Source organism: Labrus mixtus, chromosome 15, assembly GCF_963584025.1.
Source record: "Labrus mixtus chromosome 15, fLabMix1.1, whole genome shotgun sequence".
NCBI classification, from domain to species: domain Eukaryota; kingdom Metazoa; phylum Chordata; class Actinopteri; order Labriformes; family Labridae; genus Labrus; species Labrus mixtus.
The window spans coordinates 17,529,285-17,544,645 of record NC_083626.1 but is presented as its reverse complement, the minus strand read 5'-3'; the positions used below and the strand labels follow the sequence as shown (position 1 = coordinate 17,544,645).

At 41.8% G+C, this 15,361-nt stretch overlaps 1 protein-coding gene across 1 annotated transcript in view; it reads left to right on the top strand.

Annotated features, from left to right (window-relative positions):
• The first annotated feature begins 4,172 nt into the window (after window positions 1–4,172).
• fgd (faciogenital dysplasia) overlaps window positions 4,173–15,361 on the top strand; it is a 54,476-nt gene continuing 43,287 nt past the window's right edge. Inside the window, exon 1 of the mRNA XM_061056911.1 lies at window positions 4,173–4,322. Within this exon, the coding sequence (XP_060912894.1) occupies window positions 4,301–4,322 (22 nt within the window). The 5' untranslated portion in view covers window positions 4,173–4,300. The remainder of the gene's footprint in view (window positions 4,323–15,361) is intronic.

Here is a 15,361-nt window from a genome sequence, read left to right as displayed (position 1 = left end):
GTCCGTAGAGGTTGAGACCGTGTTGTCAGGCTCCATAACAATACGGTTACAACATTTTCAATAATCCAATAAAAGGTAGGGTGTATTTTTTTGTGTGAAAGTTTTACAGTTCTCTCCAGAGGCAGAGAAGACCCAGGCACTAGTACTCCCATCAAAGAGTAAAAATCCAAAAGCTTTTTTGTAGGTGAAAGTCAAGTAAAAAAAAACCTCATCCATGAAAAAGTGTTTCAGATGTTTTAACACGTGGTACAGATTAATTTTTCCGTTCTTTAAACGCCTTCAAGCCCAAAATAACATCCTATCAATAGCATTAATTACTATGACACCCACTCACAGAATGCTGTTTTTTATCTAAATGAAACCAGTCACAGTCATTAACCATCTGCCTCTCTGAATTCAAATGACAGAGTCTTTTAATGGGAGCCAGAGGGGAGAGGTCATCTCAGTGACATCACTGTAGTAACAGTGGAGCCTTTGTTGGTGCCCGTCTCCTCTTATAGCCTCGGCACAGGGCTCATGTGGCAGAGGAAATGTGGGTCAGTGGGCCCCGTTCCATCAGAGCTGCTTTATTAATATGCAGGTGCTGTGATTAAACAGCAGAACAGATGTTTCACGTCTAAGCTGGTGCACTGCTAAATTCAACCACTTGGGGTCACTATAATACAGCTCATGAGCAGCCTTGAATCCTAAAAAAAAAAAAAAAAAAGTAATTTGAAGGTCTGCTGCAGGCCATGAAAGAGAGTTAGAGTTGTGTGTTTGCACGTACAAAGACCCTTCTCTCTGTGTATCAGGCCGAGCTGTCATGTGATGAGTCCATGTGGAGCCTGAAGGGACTCAAAGACGGGATCAGATGATTTAACAACACATACCTCACATGGCTTTGCGTCAAAGACGTACACAAATACACAAGTTACCAAAAAAAAAAGAAGTTTCCACTAAAACAGGAATAATTACCACAGAGGATGGTAAGAAATGTATGACCTGTGGAGTGTGAGCTCTGCCTGATGATGCGCTCAAACATTCCTGAGTACTGACACTGGACGCAGGGTGTGAGTGTCCTCCCTCCTGTGTGTGACTCATGTAGTGTCTCCCTGAAACTGTTGGTGTGGTCCTTCAAAAAGGCAGGCTGCAGCGGTATCGTCTGCGTCAACACATGAGGTGATAATTCAATCAGTGTGAGGCTTTAATTTGCACCTGAAAAGGAGGCTAGGATGAAGACTGGCACCCTTTTCTAGAGTCTGATGAGTCATGATTGGAGCATTTACACTGTGAGAGTTTTTGAAGCTCATCTCACACTTGTCTGTGTCAACTCTCACACCTTTACTTCAGCTCGGATGCTAACCTGACACTCTCTTAATTGTCTTTCCTCGCATATCCCCCCCCACCCCCACCCCCTTCTTCCTTAAATCCCTCCTTCTCTTCTTTTTCCCTCCTTCCTTCCTCTCTTTGAATGCTTGTTTCACAGTTTTTCTGTGCCCATGAGTGGAGAGAGACCCCAGGGAGGCCGAGTAGAGGATGTATCCCAGGGGGCTGTTTGGTGTTCTGCTTTCTGTGGACCAGCATGCTCCCAGACGGGCTGACAGGCAGCTCCATGCACTTGGAGGCACTAACAGGGGCTCCGGGGGCCCTGGTCTATTCAGAACATGAGTTCAGTCATCCAAAAAGAACTTGGCTTTTCAAACTCTGAACAGTATTATTCTGTTAAGCAAAGAAATGAAAAATCTAGCAAAATGGAGGGGCGTTTTTATTATTTTTGGTTAATTTTTACATCTGCAAAATCAAAGTAATGTTTGTTAGTTTATGTGATTAATGCACAGCTGATATAAGTAAGGGAGGAGGTGATTGATAGACGTGGTTTATTAGAGAGCAGCACAGGTCACTGAGGTGGCCGGCAGCCAACACAGGGAGCCATTATCATCAGAGACCCTGCTGTTGTCTGTGTTGGTCTGGGACAGATGAAAAGCGTGCAGCCACAAAAGGGGTTAATGATGTGTGGCTGAGTCGACACGTGTTTCAAAAAAATGGGGGAGGGCAAAGAGACACAATGCACAGAGAGTGGTAAGGAGGATTGGACACAACCACACAGTCATGCTCCTGGAGATGGATTGTAATGACATAATCAAGGAAATAAATCGACATAAGCAATGCTGAAATCCTACCCATCCCACACAAAGAAATCCTCAAAAAGTTCTACATTCAAAACTTTGAATACTGAAGGGGTTTGGCACATTTTTTGGGGGCGCTACCCACAGGTTTAGCTCTGTTGCTCATTCCACGAATGCACGATCCTTATAAGTTATACCTCGTTGTAAAGGTGACTAGTCAGGCTTTCCAACAATTAATAATACAACACCAATTCAAATTATTAAAGGGGCAAAATAATTGACCGAAATAACTTTTCCAAACTTTTTTTTGAGGAGTTTACAGTATATGGCATCCGACTGTTACTGATGGATCATTTTGAAGAATGTTACTATCTTAGCTGTATGGCTGAGTAAGAGATTGTCAGGTCATTTAGTTCAGTGCTTCCCAGCCAGTGAATGGGTCTAATATTAAGAGATAAGATAAATCTGTGATGTCATAAGATGATTAATCAAGGGTTGGAAGGCATACAAACAAAATGATGCTACACACTTTTGTGGTCATGTGGTCTTCTCTCTAATCTGGGTGATTGTGGTAATATTTGGATAATTTGGCTCACCGAGTATCAAATGCATATTTTTAATGAAGTATAGCGAAGTCTGAATTTGAAGGGAAAATCACATTTTGGTGGTTTTCGAAATCTCAAGCTTGTATAGCGCTTATCTCGTCTTCTAACTACTCAAGTGCTTTTACACTGCAGGTCACATCTACCCATTCACACGCAGAGGCTGCTATGTAAAGTGTCCATCAGTATTAGCTAAATCCCATTCATACACATGTATACGCCACCTAGAAGCAAGCATGAGCAACTTGGGGTTAAGTGTCGTCATGCCCAAGGACCCATTGGACATGTGCCTGCCAGAGCTGGGGATCGAACACCCAACATTCCGATTGAAAGACAACCAACTCTACCGCCAAGCCACCGGCGCTCAAACAGTGCAAGGGGCTCAAACTGCATTTTCTTGTTGAGTTATTAACCAGAAAGATTAGAAATAACTTTATTCTATAATGATACAATACAATTAAGAAACCTACTATCTGCTTTAAATGTAAAATAATAACCTGAGAAGTATGTTACCCATTGAAACACAGTTAATATAACTATATGCCTCAATGAAATGTAAAATGGTATTTAAAAAAACTAACAACACACATTTTTGTGGTTCATTTTGTATGTGTGTACATTTTTCATTCTTGCCACCACTGCAGACAAGAAAGTTTAAAGATCAAACACTTGACCACAATGGCTGCAGCATGTGAAATAGAAACTATACTGCATACAAAGAGAAATTTGATATAGCCTACTAATATAATATCAGACTTTGGATGAGCAGAACATGCACAAACAAAAGAAGCTGCATTTTATGACTCGACCAATCTGCAAATCCAAGACCTGTTTTCCCAATCTGCCTGGTCCTTATTGCTGTTTACAATGATTCACAGAGGCAGCTGACAGCAGCTGACTTAAGACTCAAGATAATCAATCAAAAGTCTGAGCGCTTACATGGAAACGCAGTGTGCCAATAGTCTTCCTTTTCCACACTAATAGGCAGCTGTGGAGTTTTCAAAGCAGAGAGATGTCTTAAAATAGACCTCATCCTTTTCCATGGCCACACGTGACAATCCGTGTCATGCCAGTGTGCCGAGAGGCATGTCATGGCTGAAAATGCAACTTCACTGACAAACAGTGAACTAAAGCAAAAGTAGGAAACATAAAGTTAAATACACCTGTGTTAAAGTCAAGCAGTGAGCCACAGGATAGATTAAACCGGTTATAATCTTTCTATCTGGCATTCACGCTCAATGAATGGGGCTCTCGTGCGCGCGCCTCGTGGCAGGAGCGCGCGTTTTCTTTTCTTCCAGCGGCTCAGACAGAGAGAGGAAAGAGTTTGTGAAGAGGGAGTAGTAAGAGAGGAGGTCTACATGACCGACTACACTGCCTTTATTCAGCCCATTAAAATGACCCGGGTTGAAAACTCTCGCGCCCTTTAGGAAACCATGAAGTTTCTTTAAGCGTCTCTTTATTTTTCTTGTTGCCTAACGGGGGAGAAAATGAGGCTGTGAAGAAGTAGTGGAGTATTAACCGACGTTGTTGCCAGTTTCTCCCGAGGAAAGGACGGACTCAGCGGAGAAAGACCGGGGAAGAAGTTTGTGCAAGATGCAGGGGGTTTCAGCTACTGGTGAGTGAATCTCTCTCAGAAACGAAGCCTTCATAGTCGTCTCTCTGTCTTCTTTATATTTGCGGTTTTCCTCAAGTGGTTTTCAAACGGCCACGGTTTGCATTGCGTACAGGAGTTGCATTCCAAAACGCTTCAGCCAGCTGTCAACAGGACAGCTGCAGGACGGGCCTGCATCAACTCCAAAACAAGGGGAAGAGTTATTTGCTTTCTGCTTGTTGAGGCTGCTCCACACAAAAACACACTGAGAGGAGCATTAATGGTCTGTTTGGGAGGCTTGAGCTGACACGGCAAGAATAGGAGCCAAGCCGTGCCAAACCCGGAGAGAGAGAGAGAGAGGGAGAGGGAGAGGGAGAGGGAGAGCTGTGACCTCACAATTGCCCCAATCTGACGCAGGCCCCCTCTCACACACACACACACACACACACACACACACACACACACACACACACACTAAAACACACTAAAACACACACACATTGTTGTAAGTACATGACTGGAAATCAAACAGTAACTAAAAAAAGAATGCGAATTGTGATAATCAGGAATGGGAGATGTGGTTTTTAAATGTCCCTGTGTGGTATTGTGTTTCAGAGCAGGAGAGTGTGTGTGTGATGCAGAGCTCATGAGATTACAGATGTATTGAAAGTGTCTGTGTGTGTGTCCATCTGTCTGCCAGGATCTAGGTGTTTGAAGAAGAGTGTGTGTGTGTGTGTGTGTGTGTCTCTGTGTGGTTTCCTCTTGCAGAGATATTTTTAATCGTGAGATGCATTTCTTGACTACAGTTTTTTTTTTTTTCAACCACAGTCACAAAGGAGGGGCTCTTCTTGTTTTCTTTCTTTTTTAATCCCACTATGCATTCCTTATTAGCCATGTCCACATTATTGTTCCTGTGTTGTGTGTTTGAGGAGATGACAGATCTGGGGCGTTCGGCTTAATAGTCCTTCCATTAATAACCATAATGAGTTGCAGTGTGAACCAAACTCCATTGAAAAAACGTCTTAGGTTCTGGACGTCTTTTACAGCTGAGGCCCGTGGAATAAAGTACTATAGCATGCAGACAAAGAAGGGGGAGGGGGGTTGTTATACGTAGAGTTATAGAGATGGAGTGCTGATGGGACGATATCAGGCTGCAGCAGAGGTGAGCTATGCAGGGAGAAGAGAAAAAAAAAGGGGGAGAGAGAGAGAGAGTGTTTGTTGTGAGACTCGGGGGAGGAATTGATCTACCGTTCTTCTGGCTGGGTTTCCTTTTCCGGCAGTCCAGCGGTGTATAGTTTCTCCCCCCCCCCCCCCCCCCCCCACACACACACACATTCGTTCCCAAGGCCTTGCTCTTATTTTGCAGTTCTCTCTTTTTCTCCCACACTGTCCACGATCAATCTCTGCCCCCTCCCAAACACACACAGACACACACACACACACACACACACACACACACACACACACACACACACACATACGGCTCTAGTGCTCCCTGCAACTGCCATCAGATGAAATATAAATGTCTTTTCCCCATTTCTGAACTCTATTCCTTCCACGTGGGAATCCAAGCAGCCCTCTGTGCGCTCTAGTGCTTATTTTGGTGTTTATGATGGGAGGGTCGAAAAGGGTTTAATGCAGCTTACATCCAATCATTGGAGGATCTATTAAAAACAAACCACATCACAAATAAACTGGGTTGGACTAGATGGCATTCCTCTTAAGTTTGAATTCCACCTCAATCCTCATAATTTGTTTCCAAACTCTGTGAACCATCTCTGTGACCTGAAGTGGGTGAATGTGTCCTAGGAGAACAATGGTGGTCCACGCGTGCCAACTCCATGCTCCAGTATGGACGTCCTTGCGGGCTGTTTAGGTTATTTATTATTAACAAAAGCTATTGGGCCTGTCTGTGTTTAACCAGGCCAATGTAAACATCTCCCCTCGGTGTTAGATAAACACAGAGCCTGGGGAGTCAGGGAGGAGGACGGGGAGAATGTTATCTGCCCGGCTCCCCTCGTTCCCACTCTTTTGAGCTGCTGTTACTCTCTCTCTCGTTTTTATGAACAATTTTGACTGCCATAGTCTCATTTGTCAGTTTACCTGTCACCTAGTGAGGGGCGAAATATGAAAAGTGTCCTTTATAATGCAGACCCCATGCTGCTCTGTGTTAACTGTTGGCTTGGTGGGAAATATTAGGTGCACATAATGTATAAATTTAGGTTAACCTCAATCATCTGAATCATGAAATAGTTAGCGTTATCCTACCCTAAGGTAAATCCAGTTCTAGTTAAATATATCCTTAAGTGAGTGATACGATATTTGTCATGGTGATGCACCGATCAGGTACTGATATCCAGTGTTAATCTGATTCTATATACTAGATCAGGTATTATTGACAGTTTGGCTAATCTTGGGTCGTTTTTTTTCCCCCAACTCAAATAGTTTAGTCGATATTTGTATGCTAAGATCTGAGGCTGTCGGAAATCACCCACTACTGACTTTATAGTACACTTACTACTGAAATCACATCATGTAGTGGTGTCCGAGTTATAAGTGACAATTATTATCACACAATGGGGTGCAAAGTGAAACTGCAGAGCGACGAGGGGGTTCAACTACGTGACAGCAAGGACATCATAAGCGCCAGGCAAGACGGCGAGTAGTGTCCGACAGTGGTTTTTTTGCCGATCATCTCACTGTAATATACTAGGTCATGTGTAAATGACTTGACCAGCGGCCATGTTGCTTTGGGACTTCTTGCTTGCTATGCCAACAAGTTCAACCATTATTTAATATCTCCACAGTTTCTAAGTTTTGTTTTACAAAGTTAGAAGAGAAATGTAAAGTCTGTTGTTACCTTACACATGAAAGAATAATCATTAAGGCTTACAGTTTATAATTAAAACACTGGTATTGTTTCTCTATGGGCTGATACCTCAAGCCTGAGTGTCTGTATGTGGACTAAAAAAAGATATCGATACATCTCAGATTACCAATGCTGTTGTTGTTGTATTGGTTCCATACAGAAATAAGCTTGGGGGCTTAGTATTTCAGTATGTAAGCAAATTTTTGGTGTACATCTTCAGGCTTTTGAAAACTATTTCTGTGGCATGACAACAGCTAAATGTAATGACTGTGCACGGCATGTTAAAGCCTTGTGGTCACAGTCTTGATGCTTTCATTTGTTTGGTGCTCATGGAGAGTGTCTTCCTGTACTGCAGTCAGAGCTGTGCGCTCAGTGAGACTTCAACACTGCTGTTTGTATAAAAAAAAAAAAAGCTCCAATATACCCTAATATACAATCACAAAGTGTCTTTTTTGCACAGGTTAAAACATGAAATATAATGAATTAAGTCTTCATGCTAAGCCTCGATAAACATGTCTCCAGACAATGATCCTGCAACAGTATCATTCTAATCCCCAGACTTAGAGTTTGATGTTTACTTTCTCAAGGTGACCAACAGACAAGTCACCCAACATCTTGAGTATTCCTGTAAGCACCCATCTCTAACATCCCGTACATCTCTCTCCTCCTGCATCGCTCCGTCTCATCCTGTTACTCTGCCTGTGTGTGTGTGTGTGTGTGTGTGTGTGTGTGTGTGTGTGTGAGAGAGACAGCATGACTCAGTTCCAGGCCATTCAGGAGCTTCAGGCTTGTTCCCGGCCTGCCAGAGTGTCACATTGATTTTCCTAATGGTGGTCATGTGTGGGTCCTGCTGCTGCGAAGGCTTCAGCTAAGGCGGCACTGCAGTTGTGTGTGTCTGTGTGTAGATGTGTGTAACATGACTGTGATGTGATTGACCCCCTTTACTGTCGGGCCAAGTTTTGTGTCTTTTTCTTCACTTTCAGGCCTGAAGAAACTCGATCATAAAGTCTTTATCTGAGCGCTGTAAGAGATTGTAAAAGTCACTTATCATCAAGTGTTTGTGTTAAATGACTTCAAGTCTACCTTTGCAGTAGATAAGATCGTGTTTTATTAGCTTAGCTTGTTTAACTCAACACTGCAGCAGCCCAGAAATCACACATGAGACATGCATATAGGACGATGTGTTGACACAGCGTTGCATTTAACCGTCACTGTGTGGAATAAGAAAATGTGTTGTTATACTAACACTCCTGCTTAACAGGTTTTTGAGTCACTTGCAGGCACGTTGCTCTATGAGGTGTGTTTTGAAGTGTGCTGTACAGTTGTTGTTCCATCAGAATGCAATTGTAAAGCAATTGTTAATGCTTACTACATGAAACTGAGAAATCATTTTGTCACACTGAGAGTACGTATCACCACACCTTAATGTTTCCATCCAGTAGAAACTAGACAGATGGTCCTGACCTTTTCTAGTTTTGACTCCTACATATGAAGTTAGAGTTGTTTTCACTTACGCACTCCTGAAAATGTATTTTTAAAAATTTCACACTTTTTTTAATGTATTTTGGATCTTTTGTCATTTATTTAGATAGGACAGTGGATAGAGTAGGGAAACAGGGAGAGAGAGTGGGGAAAGGGAGAGAGCAGCCACAGGCTGAGCCTGAACCCAGGCTGCGGCTCCCCGAGGACCATGACCTCCACAGGGTGCGACCTAACCACCAGGCCATCTGCGACCCCGATCTTTTACAACTTAAGTGTGGAAAAGTTCAATTGAGTGGTAGTTTATTTCAGAAGGCCAAAGTAGATTTCACAAATTACAGATAGTTCATCTCAGTTTTTGACACAGCATGTATAACTAAGGATCTCTCAATCAAAACAATAACACAAGTTGTATTTTAATGATGTTATGAAATGGTTTCATGGGAGTTGTTGTCTTCATTATTCAATAACCATCGTCAAACCCGACATGACTGAGATGAAAATAATGTTCATGGATGAGATCATGAATTTCACATGAAGTGTTTTTTAATCATGTTCCCTGAATTGTCATTTCATTCTAAGGAAATGCCACAAACTATTGTAAGCGAACTAAACTGTTGCAGACTTCCCTCTTCCTCTGATGTATCATCAGGTTTCCTGTATTATCCAGGAAGATATGAGTGCAAATGTACACATGTTGACCTCAATATAACTATGGATTTCTCTTAAATTGAGCATTCTTGGATACATTCGGGATCATGTGTAAATACACAGCTAAGGTTACTCATACTCAGTCTGTCTGCGTACTGTTTGATAGACTGGCTGAGTGTGAATTCCATCACACTGAGGCTAAGAGGAAAGGGGACGTGATGGATGAAGCAAGAAAAGAAAATTAAAGAAAATTAGTCAGAACAGATTTAGTGTCATTGTAGTCTCATGTTCAGCAGCTTTACCGGCGCAGATTCTCATCAAACTAATTTATGTCTCAGGATTGCATACAAATATATCAATAAATCCATCTGCATAGACACTAGCAGGGACATATTTGCGCAAAATACGGTAATATACTGTATCTTGTCAATCAGCATGGTTCCTCGGCTTCTCTCAACACCACACTCTGCTTGTTATCAAACGCCTGTTGTCCTGTTCTTTGAGGGGGAGGTGTAACAGCACTGTCACTGTGTGTGTGTTTTACAGCAGTGAAGTTTCACTCAGAGACCTTCTGTGGCTGTCAAAGTGCCCCAAACTGATCTAAAAAGTATGCAATTACATTGTTTGATATTGAGATAATGATAAGAAGCACAAGAGTGTAAACATTAAAGAGTGCATATATTAGCTATTGCTTTGTTTGTGTCCATCGCCTGTGTTTGCAATATGTTTCTGCAAATACCTTTTTTTTTTTTTTTTCACTGCTAAATTGTTGACAATAGATATGAGGTTAGCTGATAGTTAGCATGTCTAGTTTCATCTGACTGCATCAGAATGGAGTGAAAGCATGTCTAATGTACCCAGGCCTCCATTCAATGGGCAGATAGTAAGGACCTTCATCTAGTTTCCACATACGAGTTTGTAGTTTATATTGTTTATTTCCTCAACACAGGACTCATAAATGATCTTTATTGCCATCTGTATGAAATCAAAGCCACAGTTGGGTGGACTTCTAATAGCTGTGCATGAATTCCTGTGATGCAACGAACAAGTTGGCATTCATAACAACTAATTCACAGATCAACAGCAGCTGACTTTGACACCTCTCACAGAACAGTCCGACTCGTGGAGCTGAGCTGAATATGCTATGAGGAAAAGATATGAACACATGAATTTAAATTTGTAAACTGGCGCGTGAAAGCAAAGATATCTGAAGAGTAAAACACTGCTTAATTTTAGGATGTTTCTATTGAGAGTAGCAGTCCTTCCTGCACAATTTGTTTATATTGGAGGTCTTTTGGCTTATAGTAGGGTCTGGCTGACACACACACAAACATACTTACACACACACACAGAAGGCGGAAATGACCTAGTTTTTCTAAATGGTACCAACTGTTGAGGACTTCAAGAAATGGACAGAATTACTTTCGTGTCCCCCAATGCACGACTGACTAGTTCGATTTTAAGCATTACCCCCGAGACTAAATTAATATCATCCCCTTTGCAAGCAGTATGTGAGCCAGATGCTAGTCTGGAGAACTTGAAAGTTTCTGAGAGTGGGAGTTCTCATTGAGGATCTTTGACTCTGTAGGCTGTCCAAAAGAAAAAAAAAAAAAAAAAAAAACGGGGGAAAAAAGTTTCAAATCAGAAAAGTTGGCCTAGTTCAGATGCCTTTCACACCCTAAAAGTCTTTGTTTGTGTCTCAGGTCAGTTTCTCCGCAGCCGTGTGTGTGTGTGTGTGTGTGTGTGTGTGTGTGTGTTACTGTATCTGCGTCTCTTCTCCGCTCTGCTGTCTGTCTGGATCGGACCTACCCTGATGAGGGGGATTTTCCTGGGAAAGTCATATGGAAAGAAAAAAACTGAGCCTTAATAGTAAAAGCATGTTCCATTCTATTTCTCTCCCTTTGTGTGTGTGTGTGTGTGTGTGTGTGTGTGTGTGTGTGTGTGTGTGTGTGTGTGTGTGTGTGTGTGTGTGTGTGTGTGTGTGTGTGTGTGTGTGTGTGTGTGTGTGTGTGTGTGTGTGTGTGTGTGTGTCTGTGTCTGTGTGTCTGTGTGTGCATTTTATTAGTGGAGCTCTTTTCTAGCACACTGAAGGCATTGTGTTTTTCCTCTCTGTTCATCAGAGGAGCAGGATCGCTGGAATCACAGCTTCCTGTACACACTGGGGTGAGGCAGGGGGAATCTGGGAAGGGGAGACGAGGATGGAGGAGGAAGAGGGGGAGGGGGAGGGGGGGCCAGGTAGAGGTCACCTCTAGGTTAGACGTGAGCGTCGGCACTCTGGTTCACAGCTTTAATGGCCAACACTGAATGTGAAGTTTTACCCTCAAAAGAAAGTTTAACTTAAGTGTCGACTAGTGCAAAATGAAGGGATCGTGTAGAAACTGTGTTTTTTAAATATCCTGCCCTGTTAGTGTCTTATATAAACAAATATAAAAGGACCAATCCAGTGGTAGATATTTCCCCATTGTCATCAAATCCTGTGAACAAAAAACAAATCTAGTATTGTCTGTACATCCAAAACCTGATATTATATATATTTATTTGCCTTAGACCTCCATTGTTGTCTTAAGCATCAATAAGGCGACACTATTGTAATGGATGGTGTGCTCATTTATAACAAAGAACATTGTCACTGTAGTTTATTGTTACTCAGCTTCTCTTAATATTCTCTTTTGCACTAAATCTTCAGCTGAAAACAGACCCAATCAAATACACTATTTCCCCTGCTATATATGTGTTTACTTAAATCAACAGTGCCCAGCTTAAAGTTCCTTTTCTTTTATATCATTCTTTAATCAATTTAGGATTTTTGAGGTCACCTTGCGGAAAAATATCTGCGTTACAAAAAAACATAAACAGTCTACATGAACAATGCTTTGCACCAAAAAGCTATTTTTTTAAACACTTCCTTCTCAATTTTCCGGTTATATTTAATCAATAGGCATCTATTTGAATGCTCAGTAATGATAAACATTCTGAAAAGATAGATGTTCCTACTTTTAAAATGTTATGAGACCGTTCAGTAAGTTATTCCAAAGCAGAGAATTAAAAAGGGAGAAAGAAAACAGGAAACTACTCAGTATGAAAGACACAAACTCATGTCCGGGCTAATACTTATATACATGCAAACGTTCATGCTCCCACACATATTTGCTTGGAGGACCAGCAACTCAATCTTTAGACAGTATAAAGCTGTGGTTGAAATTAGTTCATGCCCTTCAAGATTGACTTCTTGGATTTGATCAAACTTGTGCAGATTAAACATTATCACCGGCCTTTAAAGGGTCACCAATGATCACCAAGTGTGCATATGCTTCTAAGTTTGTAAGTAACCCGGTCATAATCTGAACTAGAAACATCGTCAAGAATCTAAAAGCAGTCTGAATGGTTACAGGGCATGCCACATGGCCACATGGTCACAACTGTTCAACTCCAGATGGTAACCTTTGTCATATGTCCCCCCCCTCTTGACTCTCCCATCCTGTTTCCTGTCTGCCTCTTCCCTGTCCCTTTCCATTAATGGGAAAAAAAATAATAATATATTGCCTCAAAAATCCTGAATGAGTCTATAGGGTTGAATTTATCCCACAGTATATAGGATGTTCTTAGATGTATTATTTATTTGGTCCCAGACAGTCACTATAGATTTCTCGGTGGTAGCAAAATCTTCCGGAAAACACTTATTATTTTCTGTCAAGGTTGCATTAATCAATCTGGCCTTTTGTTTATGAGCAGAAGCTGATACAAGGACAGAGACTTTCAAGGACAGACACTCATCTGAGATTTGAGAGTCGGCTGCTGAGGATGGACAAGCCTGCCAATAACCAAACACTGCCACTTTGAAATGATGGTTTCTGTGTGTCAATCAAAGCGCCCTTGAACACACCAGCAGTGCTAGTTGAAAAATCTGTCCTCGCTTGCAGCTGTGTTTCCACATGCTGGTGATGTAACTCTGATAATCAAATCGATTAGCCATGTCAAATTCCTAGAATAGAATATGCTACCAGCGTGAAATGAAACCAGCCACTGCCCGGAATGTAAAAAAAAAATCAATCTTAACATCTGATCCTGTCAGTATGATCAGGGCCAGCACTAGTCTGCATGCTTTTTTAATTTTTTATGTTCCTTTTAAACTTTTCATCCTGGACCTCTCTCAGCTATATTTAGCCTCTCTCTCCCCCTTCCTGCCCTCCTCACCACCACACCACACCACACACACACACACACCCCTCCTTCGTTCACATTCACTCACCTGATGAAGCCATAAACCAGGTTGTAAATGTCTTCCTAGTCTGGCTGATTGCAGCTAACAAAGGCAGCCTGTGTTGAATTCTCCATGCTCTCCCTCCCCTGGGTGCTCTCACACACCCCCGACCTCACCTCCTCCTCCCCTCTGCTTCACCCTTTCTGTTGTCTTGACCATTGTCTCTCATATTGCTCTCTTTAAGTCTCTTAATTATTGACAAGAATGCATTTACACAGAGCACTTAATGCTGCTACTGAAACACAACAGCCTATATGGCCTGCGGAACATTTTAAGCATTCTTCTTTTAGACTTCTACTCTTCATGGTGGGTTAAACACAGACTCTGGGTCTGTCGGTCAGCAGGAAACCTTTCCTTTTTTCTATTCTCCTCAGCTCTATCATCACACTGTCCGTCTTAGCCCGACACAGATTAGCCCCGCGGCTGGTTGAACACTCATTCATAAAGCAGTAACAAAGAGGAAACTCACTCTGTGTGCAGCTTTTTCTGTATTTACTGCATGCTATTCATAGTCCCCAAGTCCCCTCTGCTGTAAGTATGTTTTTCGTTGTTGCTTAGCCTGAGTTAGCATGTGGTATTACTTCTGTAATATGACACATGCTGCTGTCAGTGGAAAAAATCTTTGTGTTCTGATTTATACTGACTGCAGACTTCTCTCTGCTTCAGCCTCATCCTGTCATCTTAAATCTCAGCTCTTTTTATAGTCACTCATAAAAAGCTGACTCATGAAATAAAGCAAGAGAAACAGCTTTCTCTACACTGCCCATCTTTGATTTATTGTTAAGATAGGATTTAATAATGTCAGTGATTTTTTTTATTGCCCATGTATTTTCCTAGAACTCTCCACACTTAGCTGCTGCTATGCAGAGTGTGACGTCATTATTCCACCACTAGATGGCACTGTTATGCTTTGTAGTTCCTAATTTCAAGCCAACCGAGACAAGAAACTGTAACCTTGTCTTGTCTTTTGTGTGTTAAAAAAAAAAAGATTTATAGTAGGAGTGAAATTTAAATCAGTTGTTTCTTTTCTTGGGTTTGCATAGTAAATCTAAAGTGGCTGTAAAAAGAATATGAGATTCAAAAGCAGGGGAAATGTATTTCTGCAACAGAGGATTATGTGTATTTTACCTTCCCCTTGGATTATTTAACCTCTTGTAGGCCTTGAACGAGTCCTCAAAATATCATGAAAAGGAAAACCATTTCTATTTGGTTTACATGGTGAAGTATTGTGCTGAAATGATAGGTCAAGAGCATTGTTGAAGTAGTCAAAAGCCACATGTTTATCTTCCATACAACTTATTTCAAATGTCTGAAGAATAATGTTATTTTTATTTTGAGATCACATCATTCTTATCGCACTCTATGTCTGCTTAAAGCCTCGCTATCTCTGTGCTCCCAGACATATCAGGCCGAGCTGCTCTCATTCTGGGTGACATCGGGGTGCTTCACACTGAAGGTCACCCTGGCAACAGCAGGCTGACTCTCCACTGTCTCCTCTCCTTTCTCCCATTATAGCCTGCACCATTGAATGTCGCTCGTTTATCATGCTATGCTGCTCTGTCTCTGTAACGACTCTGTGAAACAGGATAGCACATTTTTATGGGAGCGAGATGTCTGCCTCTGACTTAGAGCTTTAATAGCTGCAGAGCAAACAACACAATAAGATGACTTGCATTTTTGACAGAAGTTGATGTTGAGATCATTCACTCAGGAATTAGAACTTTTACAAAGTCTCTTTGCACGTTTTGCCCTCTCCCACCATGCCTTGCGGCCACCCCCAGCTCTCATCACAGGACAGTCATA